Source organism: Haliotis rubra, unplaced genomic scaffold (genome assembly GCF_003918875.1).
Source record: "Haliotis rubra isolate DU_JTF1 unplaced genomic scaffold, ASM391887v1 Scf287, whole genome shotgun sequence".
Taxonomy (NCBI): domain Eukaryota; kingdom Metazoa; phylum Mollusca; class Gastropoda; order Lepetellida; family Haliotidae; genus Haliotis; species Haliotis rubra.
The window spans coordinates 1,242,027-1,265,324 of record NW_025766954.1 but is presented as its reverse complement, the minus strand read 5'-3'; the positions used below and the strand labels follow the sequence as shown (position 1 = coordinate 1,265,324).

At 40.6% G+C, this 23,298-nt stretch overlaps 1 protein-coding gene across 3 annotated transcripts; it reads left to right on the top strand.

Annotated features, from left to right (window-relative positions):
• The first annotated feature begins 13,405 nt into the window (after positions 1-13,405).
• LOC124281665 (neo-calmodulin-like) lies at positions 13,406-23,097 on the top strand. Of its 3 annotated transcripts, XM_046717605.1 has the most exons (5): positions 13,406-13,770; positions 17,731-17,825; positions 19,162-19,294; positions 21,670-21,710; positions 22,083-23,097. In XM_046717605.1, exons 1-5 carry the CDS (start codon positions 13,498-13,500, stop codon positions 22,102-22,104), a joined length of 564 nt encoding a protein of 187 aa, XP_046573561.1. In that variant the 5' UTR covers positions 13,406-13,497; the 3' UTR covers positions 22,105-23,097. The 3 variants fall into 3 exon arrangements, with proteins under 3 accessions (XP_046573561.1, XP_046573559.1, XP_046573558.1); XM_046717603.1 differs by lacking the exons at positions 21,670-21,710; positions 22,083-23,097 and adding an exon at positions 20,321-20,752 and having other exon boundaries at positions 17,731-17,822; positions 19,159-19,294; XM_046717602.1 differs by lacking the exons at positions 21,670-21,710; positions 22,083-23,097 and adding an exon at positions 20,321-20,746.
• Positions 23,098-23,298: the final 201 nt, after the last annotated feature.

Genomic DNA, 23,298 nt, shown 5'->3' with positions numbered 1-23,298 from the left:
TTCTTTTCCATGTCGTCAAACAGGGATTGGTAGACACCATAACAATTACAAGATTTTCTTGGGGTGGGTCCTTCACATACATACCCTTGATGTTCTTTACAAATTTATACACCCAATGAGTCTTTCCTGCCCCTGTTGGTCCAGATACGCAAATACTGGAGCAGGGTTCGAAGGGTGTTAAACTTTGTGTTTCCCACAAGGTTTAGTCGGATCAACCACACTTTCTGGACTCCATGTAATAGCTGACTTGGGTGCTGTAGTGGTTTGAACTTCAGTCATGTGCTCTTTCTTCTTCTTTAGCCAGTGCCTCTTCCTGGGGTATCTAATTTGTGAACTTTGGATAGATGTAAAGGGAAGTCTTAGTAAATGTCGAGCAGAACAACCAGGTACAGGACAGTCTTTCCTTAACCTACCCATCTTACTGAATGCATTTCATGTATGAAACTAATCCCTATTTATAGTATGGCTCCCTATGGCTCCCTATGGCTGCCTGTGGCTGCCTGTGGCTACCTGTGGCTCCCTACGTGGCTGCCTATGTGGCTGCCTGTGGCTCCCTACGTGGCTGCCTATGTGGCTGCCTGTGGCTCCCTATGGCTCCCAAATGGCTGCCTGTGGCTGCCAAATGGCTCCCTATGGCTGCCAAGTGGCTGCCTGTGGCTCCCTATGTGGCTGCCTGTGGCTGCCAAATGGCTCCTATGGCTCCCAAGTGGCTGCCTATGGCTCCCTATGTGGCTGCCAGTGGGCTCCCACGTAGCTGCCTGTGGCTCCCAAATGGCTGCCTGTGGCTGCCAAATGGCTCCCCTATGGCTGCCTATGTGGCTGCCTGTGGGTCTCTATGTGGCTCCTGTGTGACCCCTAGATATACATGGCCTTTATGCGGCCATGACTAAACAGGAATGAGCTACTCAGCTGATCTCAAAACCCATAAGGTACAGAGTATCTAAATTAGGCTGAATGACCCGTTTTGTGTATACCATTCTATACGTTTTGGTTTCTTTTCTGTTGTATATCTTTGCCGAATATTTGTCTCTGGTAATTTTCGAAGAGTTGGTAATGTCCACAGATTGATTTCTGTTGTGAGAAAGCACCATGGCTTTGACAGAATCAAAGTTGATTAATTGTGAGTTGGTATAATTGAGTGTAAACCCTCTGACTTTGCAACATTCTTTGCCAGATTGTGTTTTGTAGGCATAATTTTTGGGTCCCCCTGAACAAAACATCACAATGGGGTCTCCTTCCAATTCATCGGTGAGTTCCCCCAAATAATCCCCCAAGGGTGGATTGACATCACCAGGCCTAGAGACAAAGAGGACAGAGTCAGTGTCATAATACAAGACACGTTCTTGTAGCATGTCCAACACACTGTACAGTTTTAGTCTTGCATAACAGGTGGTAAAAGTGGCAATGAAGATGTTAGTAGTCTCACTCTGAGGGGATAAATTCAGTGTCATGGGTCCACTGAAATTGGGCTACATTGTCATTGAGAATATGAAAATCGTGTAGGTCTTTTTGGGATCTGTCAAAATTGATAAAATTCCTCCAGTTTAGATGCAAATACAAATTTTGTCTGTCTCATATTGGGTCTTTGAGCATATTTACCCCAGAATGAATTCAACATTAGTTTTGACAAGGCTCTCAAACCAGGATTTTTCTCAATGTTGTCATAGTCTAACTGAATGCCTTCATTCTCCAAATATTTGTGAATGTATTGTTGTTTATCTGCTTCTGACTGACACCATGCAGGCCAACCTGAAGATTCTTGCTTGATTTTCAGGAAGGTGTTGATGTAACTGGCAAACAAACCACCCGATTGGGTCGTTTTGTCATACTGGGTGGTTTCTGCCCAGTGATAAACTTCATACACCTTTTGAAGTTCATAGCCTTTCTCCAGAGCTTTGATTAACTCTGGAATGCACCATGTTCCAATGAAACCACGTTCTACATCCATGTGCTGACATGGTGTTTGTTGTTCTGAATTAGCACAAGTTTGACACAATGCAAATTTGAGTTTCCCATCTGATCTAAAGGGCAAGACGGGATGATACAGTCCACGTGGGGTAAGATCTTGACTTTGGCAATGCCAAAGTACTGCTCTAGAGATTTGAAATCTCTGGTAATGATTTGAGGGTGCCCAACGGGATACTGACCATACTTGTTGACCCATGGATACAAGGGATGTAAAATCCATGTACAAAATGTTTTCCTTCTCTTCAGTTTCATAAAACAACTTGGAAGCATTAGTCCGACCACCGAAAATGAATCTCTGGGATCTAATCGTTCCTGAAGATCTATGGTGGACATAAATGCTTTCAATTCAGGTTGGGTTTTAAGTTGTTGCCTGAACTCATGTTCCCAAGAGGGTCACTAACTCGTAACCCTTCTGTTTGATGGTTGCATTTCTCTTCATGGTTAAGGCATACAACTCACTGACAGACTGCTTGGTGTGAGGCAGAACTGTTTTGTCCCGATCATGAGGATAGCATGTAGGACAACCATGATAGAGACACCCGTCAAACTGGTAGATAATGTTGCTGTCACGACAGTACCCATCCACCTTATACTTGGTCCCTGGGATCTGATATTCACCTTCATTCAACGCGTGTTGAATGTGTTTGTGTTGTGAGTGAATCAGCCATTCCAGCCATTGTATGGAGATCAGACTGTATTGATCTTTGGTGTATCCATCTCCAGGGACCTTGGCAATGGGACTGGGAAGGGTCTCTTTTTCATGAACCACACCCCCTGCTTCTTGTACTGCTTGAAGGGTTAGCCAGGACCCGGGTTTGACTTCCACCCAGTGTTGATTTTCATGCTCTTTGATGGGAAGCCATGGAGTGACTGTCCCTTGCCAAAGAAGTTTGACATGGGTGTATGCTGTCAAGAACTTGTGTTTGAATACCCCATGACACACACTGGCAATGGTAATGTAATCTGTCGGATCGATGCCAGGTTCTTTCTTTTGAGTGATTTGCAGAGTTTTAGGGTCCTTGACAAGATATGTCTTTGTTGTAACAGACAATAATAATTGTCGGAAAGTCATGAGAGCTTCCCTCAAGATTTGGACGTCTGACCGACAATACTCCTCCATTTCTTGAGCAAAGTCAAAGATGTTGTCCTTTTGTTTGGCATACCAAGTTAGGAAGTGACTTCTGTCTTGTGTAGACATGTTGTTGATCCCATAGAATGAAGCATCAGGATAAGGCCCAACATACTGTTGGTTGACAGAGGTGTTGAAGTAATGGGGGAAATAGCCTTTCTTCAACTCTTCCAAGTGAAACATCTTGGGGAGATTAGCCAGTTTAGTGTTGAAGAAAGACAAACTGTCCAACAGTCGAATGTTCAAACCCTGGGAATATGCATATACATGAGTTTAGACCCATTGTACACCATGTTGTCAGGGAGGATACTATTCCCTATCAGATAATCCAACAGGAATAGCCATCATAACCCTTGAAATTGTGGGCAAACACCGAAAGTTTCTGTGAGCTTTTTGTGAAAAGCCATTTACAGAATAATGTAGCTGTGTTCTTGCCTTTGAACTTGACCTCTCGATGACCACAAGTGTCTGGACATGGAGGCATCTTGAAACAATTGAATTTCTTATGCCATTTGTTGCATTATACATCGCAAACGATCACCACAAGAAAAACATGTGGCTTTTAGGTGAGAATGGGTGATCTCTACAAATGTCACAGACAGACTGAGCTATGACAAAGTTAGGTTTATGTTCCTGACGCCCACACCAAGATTGGTGACAGTTGTCACACATGGTATGATGCGTACAATCCTCTTCTTCAGGTCCACATGTGGAACAAGGGGAAGGTAGATAACCTTCTGCACAAGTAGACACTTCATCTTGGGAACATTCAAAGTCAAACATGATGAATTTCTTGACTTGGGGTTTGTCATCTACAGGTAATGGCTCGTGATAACAATTATGATTTAAGGGCACCCTCTTACCACAAGGCTGGCACATGTAAGTGTCACAATCATGTTGACCATCTTTGTTTTGCCAAATATTCAGCACTTTAAAACACTGAGGGCAACGCCAGTAGGTCTGACACTCTGAGGGGAGGTCCCCTTTCTTGGACTTTTTAGGCTCCTTATGAGCGATAAAACACGCTTCCGATCGGCACTGCATGTGACAATCAGGGCAGATTTTTGCAGTGTCCTTGGTCTGACACGATTTCCTCTTACAGACCCTACAGTAATTATCACATGTATGTTCATGTTTGTTTTGGAAGGGGGTGAGACAATGGTGACAAAAATAACTTTGGCTGAAAAAGCCAGATATGTTGGGGATGGCATGAAAATGGTTATCCACTAAATACAGAAACAACTGCTTTCTGTCATCTTTCATCCCCCTTAGGGTGATGAATTTATTTCCCAGTGATGCATTGATCACTAATATTTGACATCCCAAGACAGCTTCCTAATTTGGGAATATCTGTCACACCCGCCATTCTGTCCTTGGACACACCTGCTTTGGTCACAGAGGATATTGGCAAAGAGGGTTTGTTGATTACTTTGGAATCTTTTCATGTTTTTGTACAATGTGGGTGGACATTTCTTATGTTCTAAAGCGAGATGTGTCATATGAGTATTCTTTTGACTGGGGAGATGTTAACAGAAACCAGCACTCCTACACTGATCTAAAGGATGAGAATTGATAAGATCCTGCCATTCAGCCTTAGATACTTGATGAGCTTTAGCAAAACACACAGAGAGAGCTCTTGCCATACATAGGTGATCTGCATTGTTGATTTTTACAATACTATGTTTGAGTTTAACACTTTCTTGAACATTTGTGATTTTATGAGATTTCATTCCTCCTTTTAGTCATATCAATCATACCTATATCGATATCAAAGGAATCATCCAAAGCCAAATGATGGTGACTTTTAATACATTTTCCACATGTGTCAGAATGACATCTGCATTCAAATTCTTTCCAATGGTCTCAGTTAGGGACCACAATTGGATTTTCTAACTTATCATGGTGTAATACAACACGTCCTAAATCAGAATCTTGTAACTGCCCCCTAAGCTTGACTTAGCACATCATCAAACATGTTATGCAGCCGACCGTGAAGGTCAGCTAAATTTTGACCTCTCCATTCATCATTAAATCTCACTTTATACACTTTTTTCAACTGCTGTATGTTTAGTAAAAATGTACGCTGTTTCCTTAGACTAAACTCCTTAGGGACGATGGTCATCTTCACCTAGTCCGACTTGATCAAACATGACATCATCAAAGTCAAAATCTAAATAGTCCTCATAATTGATGTGTAAATCCTCTGTGAAAAGACTGTCCAGTCGAGGTTGTTTTACTAGATGGGCCAGGAATGGGGAATTTGAACGTTTTCTACTAGGGGTCAGTCACTATATCTGTGACATCTGTATCATACATACTGGGACAATCCGCTTCCAAATTTAAATTTTGAGCACACCCCTTCAAATTGCAAAGTGAACAAACGCTGTTGAACGATGGGTGGTGTTTTACATTATAGTAATTTGCAAACTGGAGCAACTCATCTACAGTTTTGATATGGGGAGGCACTGGTTTAAGATTTCTTGTTCCATTCTGTGAAAACAAACGGAAACAGTTCTGTTATGAGAGACTATTTAACAAACACAAAAATGTCAGTAATGTTTCAAGCTACGTAATTAACTCCACACTATTAATATGTTTCAATGGTATGACTACTGTGCATGCATGAATCTATACCCAAATTCCTATGTATAGGCCTGAGGTCTTAAAACATTGGATAAATTGTGTGTTTTATTATAAGAATCAAAAAGTTATCCCTAAAAGCTAATATACAAAGGCAGTTTTTCCTTTTTTCCAAAACACTTTAGTTGCCATATGAATTGATCAACTAAACTTTTCAAATTTCTGTCTCTCAACGGATTTTCAAAATAGCCGCGCATCGACATAAAAACACTTAACACACACCATGCTATGTTTCGAATTACACTCGTGTCGGTAACGTGTAGATACATCTGTGTTAATAAGCTGTATAATTGAGACTTCAGTTCACTGACACTGAGGCAGAAAATGATGTCAAACGGGGTTTAACCACACTCAAAGACCGATGTGGCCGGAAATGTAAGGGCAACATTCTATTAGAATGTACAGGCGTCCTTGAACGGTAAAATAAATTGATATCATGTCAGCGACCTGATGCAATATTATCAAAGAACTTGTATTTCCGTTATGGAACTTTAACAGCCCAAACCAATTGAGTGTGTTGCCAAGGGAAATGAGGTGCCGCCTGCATCTATGCCATAATACCCTAAAACCTAATTCCACTGACATTGAAACACTATTGGGTATATGTAGTGTTAAAATTAAGGGTTAATATATTCATGTGGCATTACTATAAAATCCAATGTTTCATGTACCTTTCAACATTATTGCAAAACATGGCATCCTTCCAGAATAAGGATGCCATTGTTTGGGAAGCGAAGATAATTTGTAAGTATTTTTTTATATTTCTTGTTACTCTAAAACTATCAGTGTTATTCTTTACATGACAGAAAAAGATAATGGGTTTTTTAGCATGGTATATCTCCATCTGGCAATTAAACACAACATGCAATAAGCAAAATTGTAAGAAAGCAAGCTTTATAGATTTTGTATTTTAAAAAACGATTCTGCGATTCCTTTGGAATATTTTTTATTTCACTATACTATTTTAAAATTTATTGTCATTAAAAATGTTTGTGAATAATGTGTGTGTGTGTGCATGCGTGTTATTCCTTATGTATTGCCTGTTAGAAACATCTTCATATTTTTTAATGTAGGTGTAATCCTTTTTTTTAACAGGGACATGGAGTTGTTCCATCAGATTGATAAAGCTGTGGATGTAAGTATCTCTAAATATACTATGAAATTGAAAAATCACTACTGACTATAAATATTATGTTGTTTCAGACCTATCTCACTAAAAGTAGGCTACAGTAGGTACCTATTTTATTATACGTGTGAGGAAGGCATGAGTAATGCGGGGTTTTTTGTGTTTTTTTGTTTCTATAGTTGTATCTAGCTGAACAACATCAGCAGCAACAACAACAGCAACAACAACAGCAACATCAGCAGCAACAACAGCAGCAGCAGGAACAAGACCTGCTGTGAGTGTGACTTAGCTGATGTATTACATATATACTTTTGTTTCAAAGAAATATAATTAACATTGAGTGTTAAGTGAGATTGCTTTTGTTATACACAATATTGATTCTAAGGTTTTAATATGTGTTATCTCATGATATATTTTGCATATTGTTTCAGGGATGTCCACATGACACGACCTCTAAAGGTCGTGTCAATGAATGAGAGGTGTGCCCAAATCCGGGCACACCTCCAAGCAATCAAGGAGTTGCTACCCCATTGAGTAAGTACTTATTTTTGTCCCTCTTTCTTTTGACAGCAATAAAATCTCTTTAGGTTACTGATGACGGAATGACGAATTGAGTAACTAAAATCGGTTAAATGGAAGTAACTAAAGTCATACATGGTTACAATCATTCAACTAGACAGTTTGATGTGATAGAAAACTTACTGACTCAAAGATAAACGATTTTTTTCATAGTATAATCACCACCTACATGTGTATAATAAAAATGTTCTTCTTTTTTCTTTTCAGAACGAGGACAAAGGCAATACAATGTACATGTATATTTTTTATGTCAATAAAAATATTTTGTAAAATAAAATAGATAAAAAATATGGTAGAAAAAAAATACTGTGTATGTTTTTGTGATACCTAAAAGTTTAATAAGGCATCCAATTACATACATAGAATTAATCTACCAACTGATCAACCCAAGAACAAGATAATGTCGCAAGATTTCTCCAAGAGGAACATGGTGGATTTAAGTAGGTTGCTTTTGTTTTAATTATAGTTCTATTTGTAAACCTAACAGTGCGCAATTATATTCAAAACATAAACTGATTCACTAATATAATAAAAAAAAACGGTAATTTAACGGTTACGCGCGTTTGAGCCCTGACAAATTTTGTGTACACGCGACAGCGTTAACGGATGCGCGCGAATGAACTCCTCTTGTTTAAACGAAGCACTTGACACGTGTCTCTGTTTATAACTTCCACGACAGGAAATTGGAGCAATTAATGCTGTGTGTGGTGATTCAATGGGCGTTCGCTCTTTCAGGAATGTGAGCGATTACTGTGGTGATTCAGCCTTAATGGGTGCCCGCTCTCAGCAATCACACGCGACAGCAAAAAGGTTACTCGGTGTGTAAAACGTAAACATCGTGTGTTATTTGCACAACACATAATATATAAACATACAAACCTCTCGTTTGTTGAACTTGTTGAAGACACTCAAGAGCTCAAATGGTTTTTGTTGGTCGTGAAGTCAACTCAAAGTGCAGTCGGCAAGTGATGCATGATGTTGAATTAAGGGGTTTTTATACTTAAAATTGAAACCGGACGAAACTAGTTTGTGGTCAGTGGTCCAGTCAGCCCAATAGTTGTTCTACACTGATTGGCCTAAATTAATGGCGTGATGTCATGGTGTGATGCTATGATGTGTTTCCCACGGGGCGCGCGGTCATTGACCCCTCGGTCAGGGTGAGTCACACCGGAGTGAGTTGGCTGTATGCTGATTGGTCCAAATTAATGGCATGATGTCATGGTGTGATGCTATGATGTGTTTCCAACGGTCATTGACACCCCTGTGAAATGAGGTCAGCCAGGTGTTCGATGATGACGTCATTTTTCGTCTATACCCCCCTGTCTACAAACATACCCTAGATTTTATGCAGCAAGCTTGCAGTCAGACAGTCGGGAAAAATATTGAAAACTGCGGTTGTTTCGTGGTTTTCAACTACAAAACACGTGTGAAAACGAGTCATTGTTAAATACACTGACACCATGACAAATAGTATACTCAGCAAAATTGAAAACTTGACTGATAATTTCGGCATTTTTCTTTTTCTGTATAATCAAATAAATTTACAAGTATATTAAACAGTGTTAATGTTTTAATTTCGTAAAATTGTAAGTTCACGTGCAAACCTTTTTGTAGTCTATAAAGATGAAAAACACGAAATGCACGTGTGAAAAGCAAATTCATGAGGCACATTGAATGTGAGATGGAAAAACTTTTCATTTTAATCTTTGTGTGGAAATGCCACGCCTTTCAAATCAAGAACGTCAACGTGTTATGGGGAGGCTTGATGCTGGACAATCTGTGGTCGCTGTTGCAAGAACCTTTGATATTCGCGCCCGAATACCCCATAATGGACCAATTTTAACGCCTCTTCACCGCCGCAACCGACTGGTGTGGCCACAAGGTACATACGGTTCAATCAAAGACAGTGGAATTCGGTTGTCTTCAGCGACGAATCTCGATTCACATTGAGATTTGCCGACGGCTGGGCCCGAGAGTACCGCAGGCGAGGTGAACAATGGACAGATTTAGTGGCGGTAGCGTAATGGTATGGGGTTCATTTTGCGCACGCGGACGTTCTCCCCTTGTTGTCGTTCGAGGGAACTTAAATTCTGCCCAGTACAGGGATCAGATTTTGCAACCTGTCCTGCTTCCATTTATGCAGAGACTTGGCTTTGGACCGACGTCCCAACAAGACAACGCTAGACCCTCGCATACGACCACTCTTACACAGTTTTCTACGAAATGCCGGTATTCAAGTTCTGGATTGGCCTTCGCCAACCTAAAAACAACAACAAAAACAAAACAAACAAACAAAAACAACCCCAAAATCAACTTGGCTTATACCAAACTTAATCTGAAATAAATGTAACTAATAAATTGCCATTGATTTGATATCATACTTTAATATGACTTAATCATTTTCGTGAGAAACTGGATGTCACATTAACGTTTCTTTCTGGTCTAACAAGACAATTGTTGCACCCTATTTGAACGTCACGTAAAATGTTCATGAGTGCAGGCATGCATAACTACTGTTATAAATAAAATCAAGCCATATTCAAATGTACATTATATAAACGTATGCGCCATGGTAATTGTGTAGTTACAATTAAACACTTCCATAAAAAGACATCAATCAGTATTTTATCAAACATACAACTGAACTGTTACCATTATATTCTTTATTCATGTGATGGCCACCTTTGAATGACTTGTACAAGAGTACATTCTTCACCCAAACTATAGTCCAAGTAACTCTGTTGATGAAACTAAACTAGTTGTAGTCAATCAAAGACACATGTGCTAAAGCTGTTGTCGTTGAACAGACTTTCTTTTCACCTGGCACTATGACTTCTTGTTGCAGATCAAACTTCAATCTCCAGTCCGTAATTGGTCTGTCATCATTCGAAGCAGCTTGAATTTCCCCAATTCTTACACCTTCGTACACTTTGAACCTTGTACTGGTTTTGTTTATCGTGTTCAAGACAGTCTCTGAAACCACTAAGTGAAGTGTCCTTTGAAAGTCATATGTCTTTTTCTTTTTGATCACAGCACATACTCTTTTGGATAGGACTGCTCCACTGAGTTCAATCTGTGGTGTTAATGCCCTGTTGATCGGTGCTATCCTTGACTTTGACATGATCAATCTCAACCAGTGACTTCCATTCTTCAGAGTCCACAAAATGTAAGCAGCACATCCATAGGCTATGTCGCTTTCATCACTGAGTATGAGAAGACTTGGCTTTCCAATTGCATCATCTGGGCATAGACACCTGTCATACTTCACATCATTGATTTCGAACTTAGATTTGAAGAACTTGATCCACTTCGCCGGGAGACTCCGAGGAAGTGCCTCATCACATCCCAGTTGCCATATCCATGTTTCTCTCAAGTACATCTTTGAGAAAAGTGTGATTGGGCTTAAGAAACCCAGAGGATCATAGATGGTCATGACTTGTTCAAGGTCCATTCTCTCTTCCAAGTTTGGACCAGTCCGCTGACCTTTATCTGTCAACACACATGTGTTGTAAGTCTTCTTCACACTTCCCATTGTTGTGATATCTAGAGTGAACTGTTTCGGTTCCTTTGCACGAAGACGATCTGCAGATTTGCGCGGTATGTTGTGTTGGATCCGCCATCGCAGAACACTGTTGCACTCTTTATCATTCCTGGTACATCAGCTTCCTGAATCGGATACAAAGAAAGTGCTGCAGTTGACACAGAATGACTTTCTTGAATGACACTAGAAACTTCAGTCTGTCTGACAATGACTGCTTGATAAACTCAAGACATTCCTCAGGGGTATGGTTTATGCCATTCCTTCTGTGATTAGGAAAACACATGAATAAAACTTCTTCCGTGGCCCTTTGTTCATGTGTTGTACAGACTCTTTACTTTCATCGTGATTAGTCACAGGACTTCTGTTACAATCCCTAGTTCAGCCTCTGTACGGTTCACTCCAAGAACTTCTACCTTTCGGCGGGGTCTCAGTTAGTCTTGAAACAATATCTATCTCCTTCTCAAGGGACTTCATAATGGTGTAAATGGCTTGATCTTCTCGGATGATGATAAGTCATGATACCTTCTCATCCATCCAACCTTTACATGAGGACTGAGTAACCCTGAGATTCCGTCTACACTCCTCCTAGTTAAAGCATCCAACTGACCTAGTTCTTCAAGCTGATTGTAAGTGGCTTCAACTTCATCATTGAGTTCTACCAAGCCCCTATAATCATCTTCTTTAACAAATTTCAGTTTCTGTAAGATGTCGATAGCAGCTTGAACACTTGAACTTGTGTCATCATAATATACTTCAAGCTTTTGCCACATGATGTCATATGCTTACAAGCGACGGGTAGCCTAGCGTTTAAAGCATTCGCTCGTCACGCCAAAGGCCCGGGTTCGATTCCCAACATGGGTACAACGTGTGATGCCCATTTCTGTTGTCCCCCGCTGTGATATTGCTAAGAACGGCGTAAAAAACAACTAACTCATATCCTTCCGGCATTGTAGAAAACACAGACCTTATTCATTGAGTTCATGAGCGAGAGCAGTTTTACTGTTGCATCCATGTTCAGTTAGTTCTCTCTACACAGCTTTAAATTCAGGCCATTCTCTTCTTTTACCAGAAAATGTTGGGAAAATCAACATGAGCCTGACATTTCTCCTGGAGTATCTTGTGGTATGTGGTGTTCCTAACAGTGCTGACTGTGGTTCAAGGTTTGGGAAACTTGTGTTTGTTAGTGATGAAGAACTAGCTTGAGGAACTGTTTGTATTTCAGGATTTTCTATCTTCACTTTATTTTCCAATGTTGGTCTAAGTTCTGTGTCAGTTGGTTGTGACTGAATGAATTTACTTGAACATGGGTTCTGTGCAGATGTCCTTGTAGCCTTAGCTATTGTAACATACTCTTCTCTCTTCATTCTGTCTACAGGACTTTTTATTTCTTCCATGGTTATCTGCTCTTTATAGAAATGTTCAGGTCCTAGCAACTTCAACAAAGTACCTAACTGATTGTTCATGGAAACTAACAACTGGTCAAATGTATATCTATCATACTGAAGAGTGTGAAAATCTGGCCATGCTGATTGAAGACTACATTCCATTTCTTTTATCAAGTTGCTAATTTTGTTCATATTCCAATTCATATTCAGAGTGTCATGCAAAGGTCCTGCATTCTTTTGGTTTAATGCTAAGTGTTCATCTGTTTTGATTTCTCAAAATTTATTTCTGGCTTCTTCATATTTGGTTTAATGCTAGTTTAAGTGTTCAGTTATATCTGTTTTGATTTCTATCAATGTCAATAAAATCAGTGTAGGTTTTCTCAAGTTCAATCATTAAATCGTGAAGAATTTTATTGTCATGACTTCTCTGGGCAGTGCTTATTAATCTCTTTGAACAGACTAATACTGCAAGCTTGGTCTTGCTAAGTCTTTGATTAATTGCATCAATGTTCATGTTGATGACATCGAGCTCCAAAGGAGATACCAATTTGAAAGAGCAGGTTCTCCGTGTCGAGTCCTTATCTAATGATATTCGCATGACATTTGGACTCGACAAATGTAATACTCTTCATTTGAAATATGGCAAGGTAACTAATGACGAATGGGTCAAGCTACAAGGGGGGTGGGGGGTGAGTGTGAGTTATTGAGCATCTTGTGAAAGATCAGGCCTACACCTATCTTGGAATGAATGCAAGTTCGAGACAATTTCCAGAATGCCAAGATTCTTGAAAGACAAACTTCGGCGGAGTATAAAGCTCGCTAAAAGAAAATCTGGAGCTCAGCGTTCAATGCTCGAAACAAGGTTACAGCCACCAATACTCTTGCTTTGCCAGGATCACCCGAACCCCCTCTGCTGCATTTTCATTTTAATCTGTAAAACATGATATCAATAACAGTATATTATAGTGTCACGGCCATTTATAAAAACTTTCAGGACAAAAGAGGGGTGCGCGCGCACCCCTGCGCCCTCGTTACTCCCAATGGATTCGCCTACGAGCCATAACAGTGCATTGCAAATTCCGCCAAGGCTACGCTCATTCAAGCGAGAAACGTCGCGAATTTAGCTTTCATGGCCATGAACTGCAATCAATTTATTTTGTTCTTGTTGTGCGTGTCTAGCTGTATTTCTCACTCCGGACTCGGTCACTGTCAACCATCCAGCCAGTCAAGTCGAGCTGCACAGCCAACCATCTCAACCCAGACGTCCCATCCGAAACACACCGACATGGCGACCAACGAAGCTTTCTTCGACCAGGCTGATGCTGACAAGAGCAAATCTCTTACCATCCAGGAGTTAAAGAAACGTCTCCCAAATTCCGGAATTGACGATGCAACCATTGTGGTAAGCTCAAGATGTTTCTATTAATACTGTATTTCATCGGAGCCGTGTTAACACCTGACAGTAAACTACCTGTATGTTTGTAACATATGTTATATTTGGGATTACACTTTCTTAGTAAAGTACAAATTCTAGTACTGTTTTGGGTTGAGTCCCATCCGGGATTCGAACCCACACCCTCAGAGTCAGGCATTTCTAGTACTTTTGTACTTTACTAAGAAAGTGTAATCCCAAATATAACATATGTTACATTTGACCACTTTCTAAATGTCATTGTGTAATCATACCTGTATGTTAGATGACAAATCAACGACTACTATAGTTTGGCATAAAATGTATGTGGACCCGGTTTTTGTAAATATCTCTTCATCCAATGACCCAATCGATCTCAAACTGTGCAAGTGGATGTTTTGTCAGACAACCTAATCACATTGTAAATCACCGATTTTATGCATTTGTTTTAAAGAATCTGTCTATGTAACTGTCAACAAAATAAACAGCAGAACGCAGAATGCTTGCAGAGGGAAGGAGCCAATGACATGTAACAGCGGCAGTTGGTTTAATTTTTAGCTACATCAAACAGGAACGATAACTCTATTCCTGTTTGATCCCAATGGTACTTAATATCACCGAAGTACTCATACATTGTATTGCTGTTTTTGTTTTTGCTATTTATTCTAAAGAATTAAACCTCCTTGGTACAACTAAAAAGAAAGAAAAAAAAACATATTTGTTAAAGACATATTCTGACGTAATTATTACCAGATATTACCTTATATTTCCAATTATATTTCTGAAAAGGGTTCAATAATCACAAATGGGATTTGTTTTATTGAATATGCAAATCAAATTTGTAAAAAAAACCCCGCTACATTAAATCCCAAAGCAGAAACTAAAAAAATGACTTTTATAATATACTCTCCCAAAAAAGAAACGCATCCGGAAAATAGCAATTTCAAGTAGCAATGAATTAAAACGTGATTCATTCTACAAAAGGTTTTGCTCTGTTTATGAGTCCTATGGTGTTTATGTTTTGAGACATCACAACAAAACGCACCATCCGTAAAATACCCGTATTTAACAGCATGATTTTCAATTTCGGCGTGTAGTGTCACAGAATACTCAATTCACATGCAATGCACGTGAAAGTTTGGGATCAGATAGTCTCAATGATGGGTGGGTATAAAAGGTTGATCGCTGCCTGTCGATTATTCACTGTATTTGGAATATTGTTGACGAATGCAAAATGCCACGTCTAAGTGAAGCCAACCGTCATATCGCCATTGGTTTGCTTGAAGCTGGCTAGTCTCAACGTGCAGTTGCCCGACGCAAGAATGTTCACCAAAGCACCATTTCACGGCTCTGGGAGAGATATCGCCGGCAGAATGCGGTAGCAGATGCCCCTCGTAGTGGGCGACCTCGAGCGACCACTGCGGCGCAGGATCGCTACATCCGGGTACATCACCTGCGTCATCGAACAGCTACGGCGACCAGTACCGCTCGACAAATACCCGGATTGAGGAGGCTTTCTGCACAGACCGTCAGGAACGGGTTGAGAGAGGCTGGTTTACGTGCCAGAAGACCTTATTTTGGCCCTGTGATTCGACAACAACATCGTCGACATCAAGTTCAATGGTGCACCAACGTTCAGGCCTTGAACCTACCGAATTGGCGTAGAATCTGGTTCAGTGATGAATCACGATTTTTATTGGAACGATGCGATGGAAGAATGCTGGTGTACAGATGTCGACGTGAACGTTTCGCCGACGCTTGCGTTCCCCAGGTGGACAGATTCGGCCGGGGCAGTGTTATGATGTGGTGAGTGATCACCTGCCGTAGGAGAAGTGATTTGGTGATGATCCAGGGCAACCTGACAGCTCAACGGTACTTTGACGAAATCCTACGCCCACACCTCCTTCCAAGCATTGATCGCCAGAGGGAGTTGTTTCAACAGGACAATGCCAGGCCCCACACAGCACGTCACAGTGGAGACTTCCTCCGGAACCACAACATCAATGTGCTCCCCTGTCCCTCAAGATCACCGGACTTAAACCCGATCGAAAATCTGTGGGATGCCCTGGACAGACGGGTGCGACGCCGTAACCCTCAGCCCCAGACACTTCAGCAACTCACACAGGCACTACTGGGCTGCGATTGGGCAACACGAGATTCTGAGACTTATTCCTTCGATGCCGAGGCGATGCCGTGCAGTTCTGGATGCCCACGGTGGTCACACGAGGTATTGACTTCAGCGCCACCACACGTCTCCATGTGACACTCAAACTGACTTTCCTCGAGTTGGTGCCAAAGACGGATAAGTCTGCATTCCCAGTGTGCAATTTCGCTATATTTCATTGACTCATAAAGCTTACAAGATGTTTCAAAATAAACATAAAAATACAGTTGAAATTCCTATATGCGTTTCTTTTTTAGGATAGTATATTTCTCAAACTGGACATACGTGTAACCTTGCTGTCATACCACAAGTGGAATTTTAACTGAATTCGCTGAAAAATATATGAATGACCACAAGAAGGTCAGACTAAAATATTCCCAGAGAATTGAAATATATGCCCAATGTTAAAGATTAAAGTTGATTAGTTACATACAGATATAATATTATTGTTTTGAAACTCGTAGCGATATATAATTACATTTCCTAAAATTGTTGGAAGCGCACGTACAATCTCCATAGCAAGCCCGCAAGATCGTTAAAAACACCCTCAGTTGGACCCATGAGAGCCGTTATGTCAACAAACGCACGTGCTTGTATTTGAATCTCTCACCGTCAATCGCATGATTCTTATCCAAAACACCATAATAGGCAGCAAAATCCTGTTAGCTAAGTTCTTTGTACTTTCAATATGACGATATATATTTTTCATGATTTTTGAAACAATGACATAATGCCATAAACGATTTAAGTACTCGGGATTATTTTTACCAAAGCACCGCAGTCATTTACGCACGTTCTGATTGGTTTGTCGTATTTTCGCACATAACGAGCATCGAGAGGGGGACGAGTCCATTCGTGACCAACTCATGTTATTCCGGGACAAGCCGAATAGCGATGGAGGTTACGGAAAGGGGCGAGTGGTGACGAATGCCCCAGGTAGGGAATCGTCAGTGGTCCGATACCCGCATCGGGTAAGTTAATCTACGACCTCGTGTCTTGATATCGTATTGATTTAGTGTGGTTTTGGGAAGGGGGAGAAATAGAGTAGGAAGGAAGGGACCTTATCAGAAGATAACTGAGTTTAAGTAGGATTTAGGTAGGCAGGGAAGGAGGAGAAATATGTAGGATTATTCGTTTCTGAACATTTGACTGGTTTGTTTTGAACTAACTTTCTTCTACATTTTTTTGTCAATAAACAAGAATGGAAACGTAATACTCTTTTTGTTGTGACTTTAATTGAGTTGAATTGAGAAACCCACCAGGAACCATTCATACAGAACCTGCAGACAAGATGTACTGACCACGCAAAGAGATCAGTTATAAAACACAACGAAAAGCATATTACTTCAGTAGCCAACTGACACTTGTCACACATCTGCATTGTTCTGCTGTCATTGGGCGTCTGCTTTACATCACCCACGTGCTAGGCGCCTATTACAGCAAGAAGGTTCCATGAATGTTCAGTCTGAGAAATATTTTAACGTCATTTTTTAGTATCTTCTTTCGATTTATTGTAGCTATTATGTATTTGCATATTCAATAAAACAAATCCCATTTGTGATTCTTAAACCCTATTTCGATGCTCATGCCGTTGATCACTGGCTTGTCTGGTCCAAACTCGATTATTTACAGAATGCCGCCATATAGCTGGCGTATTGCTGAGTGCGGCGTTTTAAGTAGTTCATACGTTAATATGAAATCCTTCCAGAGGGCTTGTCCGGAATAGCGCGAGTTGGTCACGAATGATTTTTTAGATTGTTGAATATCATTCGTCATTTCGGTTTCAGAATATTTTCATGGACATTGATAAAGACAGCGACCGTAGAGTGACCAAGGCTGAATTTTTGACTGCGTCGAGCAGACTGTTGCAGTTACGATTCTAGTAAGCAAATATCTACAGCACTTGGCTCATTGCTCCTCGTTGTTTATAAGTGTGATTATAAGTGTAGAGACAAATACCTATCGTCATATCCACGACTAACCATGGCGGTGACCTTGACATGTCCCTCTCTGTCATTGGGTTGGTTGGTTTGCTGTTGATCACCGCACTCTTCAAGCTATGTGGCGGTGGTCTGTTACTAATCGAGTCTGGACCAGACAATCCAGTGATCAACAGCATGAGTATCAATCTACGCAATTGGGATACGATGACATGTGTCAACCAAGTCAGCGAGCCTGACCACCCGATCCCGTTCGTCGCCTTTTATGACAAGCATGGGTTACTGAAGATCAATTCTAATCCGGATCTTCACGGGTTATAAGTCTTGGATATGACTTGAGATATTTGTCTTTAAACTTATAATTACACTTATAAATAACAAGGGGCGGTGGGGTAGCCTGGTGGTTAAAGCGTCCGCTCGTCACGCTGAATACCCCACATGGGTACAATGTGTGAAACCCATTTCTGGTGTGCCCCGCCGTGATATATTATAAGTTGTTCATTGGTCTCGAGGGGGACATGGGTTGATGTACCCTCGATGTTTGTTTATGTTCCCTGAGCCCGAAGGGCGAGGGGGACATAAACAAACATCGAGGGTACATCAACCCATGGGCCCCAAGAGACTAGTGAAAAACGTATTTATCTTACCGAACACCTCAATGTTAATTTTGAATTGTTTGAAGCACGGGTACAATTTTTTTTGTAGCTATCGCTAGATTTTGCAGACAAGAAAAACAGATTTAGAGTTATCTCCCTTCCATCGATTTGCATTCGCAAAACATCGGTATTTTCCGTACATGACGTGATTCATTGTTATTTGAGATAAAGAATTAGCACCACGAAGTACCAAATGAGTTCGACATTCCCAGCGGGGTACATAGAAATGTTACTCGCTTGTAAGCGGGGTACACTGAAAATAATAGAAGAACACTCAGCCAATCAGAAAACGACATTTATGTGTGAGGTAAGATAAATAATGAGGACAGAGGGGGACATGTCAAGGTCACCGCTATGGTAAGTCGTGGATATGACGTGAGGTATTTGTCTCTACACTTATAATATCACTTATAAACATAATGGGAGGAGGAAATTATCGGAAATCGAAAATCCGGACCCTTGACTAATTCACCTAGGACAGATTGAGCTACCTGACACAAACGCACCTACGCGTGTATTTCCCGTTCTGTTGAACAGTATCACGATGAATAGCTGATTGGATCAAATTTCCAGGCAATATCTGACATTTCAAGGTGTTCAGTTACATAACCGTCATTTACCGTGTTTCCAGTGAAGCCAAACAACAGAACGCGTTCAAGGATAATGACAGAGACGACAGTGGGACCCTTGATGCCAGCGAATTAAAGAGAGCTTTGAGTTCAAGCGGCACAAAAATAACTGATTTCACTGCAGAGGTAGGAAATAAAAATCATTTTCAAGTATAATTACTTTCTTCCAATGGCGTGAAGAAGTTGTATTTTGCAACTGTCGTGGGTGTTCCAGGGTATCGTGGGCCTTACGGGTACCCATGCATAGCGTAAGAGCTTGCTAATGAGGATTGGGTGGTTACAGTGTCCTACGTTGACTCATGCTGATGACCACTGAATGGCCTTGCCAGCATTTAATTAAATACAGGCCAGCGTAATACAGCTGGAGTTTAGCTTCTGTCGCGTAACGGGTAGCCCAGTGGTTAAAGCGTTCGCTCATCACGCTAAAGACCCGGGTTCGATTCCCCACATGGGTACAATGTATGAAGCCCAGTTCTGATGTCCCCCACCGTAACATCACTAGAATATTGCTAAAAGCGGCGTAAAACCATACTCCTTCACTCTGTCAGTCAACTTCCAACTGCGATAGATATACATGTATGTTCGGTTTGATATATTATTATGATGATTGAAAACCATTTATATTTCATAATAAGCCCAGTAAACATAGAATTCAGTGGAGATAATTAACAATAATTAACAATGACCTGAAAAGTGAAACAGAAGGCTTCCTGTTTGCTGCTCAGGATCAGTCAATTCTAATCATTAAAATGTTAAAATATAAAAAAGAATATTATATGCAACGAATTTAATGAACCTGCCCTCTGTCACTGGATGTCCAGCATTTTCACAAACACGGTATCTTAAACGACATGTTGGCGTGGCTCAATCCTCAATCTCGGTCATGCTTCTTGTTTTGACTCTGAGGAACATCCGTGGTAATGATCCCAATGTGTTGAGGCAGTCCCGGAAAATGATAATTCTACCATCACATTTAAGTATGCTCGTTTTTGATTGGCTGTTACTAAAAAATTAGAAGTGAACGATTTTTAATAACTACTTCTGAGAGCCGGTTCACTGCGCGTAGGAATATTTTGCACTCATTAACCCTTACAAAAGTAAACAAACATGTCGTCTGAAACTGTTACGTTTGACCTCGGCGATTTCTTTGAGGTGTTTGGATCAGATATGGAGGAAAATATTGACCCAGCCTGGTTCCAACATGAAATGACTGAACAATCACCCAAAGTAACTCTAAGTACCGGAGGTATGAGTATGTAAACGTAATAATGTCCAGTTTCTTAGCGTTGTAGTCTAGGCCTCAATGTCACGCTAATATATCTTTCAATAAACATAAATGTTTGCTTTTCAATTTTATATAGTAACTACGCAAACTTAATTGAACGTCAATTTATCACTTATTACTCATTTAATTTCGATTCAGAGGTTGATAATGGACATGCCGAGCCGCTGTCTAAACGTTTCAAGGCTGTTGATGAGTTGGAACAAATCGTTCTTGAATCCAGAAGCAAGAGCACGCTCAAAACAACAACATTGGGCGTTCGGTTTTAAATGACATTTAGCAGCGTTCCACCAACTATAATCACTTCCAAAATGTAAACACAATAGGATTATCTCCTAATTATACAATTCTCTGGAAGGAGCACTCATTCCATCTTAGACACGTCCAAGGTACCGTTGAAGAAAGCGATCTTAGCGCTAAAGTGACCGTAACTCCCATACCTTAATATAGTCTTAGCGCTAAGGTGACCGTAACTCCCATACCTTAATATAGCCTTAGCGCTAAGGTGACCGTAACTCCCATACCTTAATATAGTCTTAGCGCTAAGGTTGTTTTGTACAACGGCACCCAGGACAACAAACATGACTTTGGCGTTTTTGATAACTCCAATGAAATCATTTATATCAAAGAATTTTCTGTTCCTTTTGACACTAATGTGAGTGACACTATTCAGAAAAATACATTCTTGCATCTCAAGTTCCAAGTTTTTGGTACTTCCTAATCTCTTGTCATTGGTGAAGTACCGAGCTTGCAGCTTGGAACAGTAATGCAGGAGGCGGTTGTGCCTGGGCGTCTTCGCATCCTCTGAAAACTTTGAAAATATCTTTATGCGTTCGACTGGGCAGCGCTTCCCAGGAGATGTCCCATTCTCTGTCTGGGTTGCGTGTAAAGGGAGCATGTCACCTGAACTGAGGATGAGCTTAACCAGCTCAACCACCCTAACTATCGGTCTCAGTCCCTGAATCACACAGATTATTTTCCCTTTCTGAAATGCTAATTATATAAAGCCCTAAATCAGCAAGTTTAGATTCCTCAGGTTCCAATCTCCCATCTCACATGGTCTCCTTTTCAATTTAAATGGAATTATTTAGTTATATCAAACTTATATGTATTCACAGACTAAGCGTTAGTCTGGGATGACCAAACCACCAGCTGCATTTAATTATTTTAATCTGTACAATAACAATAATTGTAATAATAATGTTTTGACCCTTTTCAGCGTATTATCAGAAAGGCTGACCGCGACGGCGATGACAAAGTCAACGTGAACGAGTTCCTCGCCCATTACAGTAGCTACCTGCCCTCGCTCAATGGCAGCTTGACCTTCAGTAGGTTTTCAATGTTCAATTCAGTCAGTTTCATTAGCTTTTTTAATAGTGGTTTCGCTTATCAATCTCGAAAGTATATGGTTTATTTCCATGTTTTGCGGCCAGTGTGATCATACATTGCGAACACAAGGGTAACAGGACGGCGGTTTACCCTTGTGTTTTGTTTAACGCGGCAATATTTACCCTTGTGGTTAATGTGCTTGCCTTTCACGAGAAAACACGAGTTCGATTTTCCACGTGGGTGATAATAATACATGTATTTTGACTTTTTTTCAGAGCATCATCAAAGTCCATGTGAACGAGTTTTCCGGCCGTTTTCTCTATAGGCAGTCTTAGCTAAACATGTGCCCTCGCTCAATGCCAGACTGTCCTTCAGTAGGTTTTCAAAGTACAATCCAGTCAGTTTCATAATCGTTTTAATGGTGGTTTTGCTTGTCAATCTCGACAGTTTACGTTTTATGTCCATGTTTTGCGGTCAGGGTGATGATGTAACGCAGGGCAGCGGTTTACCCCTTAGCTTGAAGTGTTTGCCTGTCACGCAAAACTCGAGTTCGATTCTCCATGTGGGTGCAACGTGTGAAGCTCAATTTAGGTATCGAACTGACTATCATTACACAGTATTTAATGCTAAAACCGGCGTAAGATTTCCTCCCTAATGTGAAATATTGTATTCACCTATTTGGCCTGTGCTTGTACAGTGGTTATGTCGCGCATGTATTTTGAGTTAGTAAATATACTATATTATGAACAATCAAAAAGTGTACTTAAAAAATGGCATTTGTTTCCCGGAACGGGAGCTTCAATATATTACATCACAAAACGGCCGGACAGCAGGCAGGATAGTTCCACCTTAAAGTTGTTTTAAACACCGATAATCCATTATTGTTATGATTACTAATGGTAATAATATGAATCATGAAAACTTATGAAAATAGCGTGTTCAGTGACAGCATGAATTATCTAGCCTAGTGGTTAAAGCGTTCGCTCGTCACGCCGAAGATATTTAACTGTTTTCCACGTGGGTACAATATGTGAAACTCATTTCTGGTGTCCTCCGCCATGCTATTGTTGCTGGAATATTGCTAAAAGCATACTCACTCACTCATACAGAACGTACATGGCATACCAGCTCTGATTACACTGCCAAGATATTTGAAGAAAGCCGTGCAGACGACTGTTAAAATTCGCATTTTTCAGCAATTGTTTATTGTCTGTGTAAGTCTGTTTGTGTAATATTTTGACAAGTTAAGAAACTGTTTGTGCTTCATCTTCACTTTGTATTACAGAAATGAACAAAAAATAAACAGCATTAAGTTGTTGGTGTTCGTTGTGAATGTTCTCTGTACAGTTGCCTCGTAGGCTACCGACTCTGATATATTGATAAGTCTGACCTATATATATAGGATATACCGTATTTCCTCTATTAAGCGCCGGACTCTAATAACTGCAGGGATAAAGCAGTGCTTTAAGAAATAAGCGCCGGGCCTCTAATAAGCGCCGGGTATAGACCTTTGCATTTT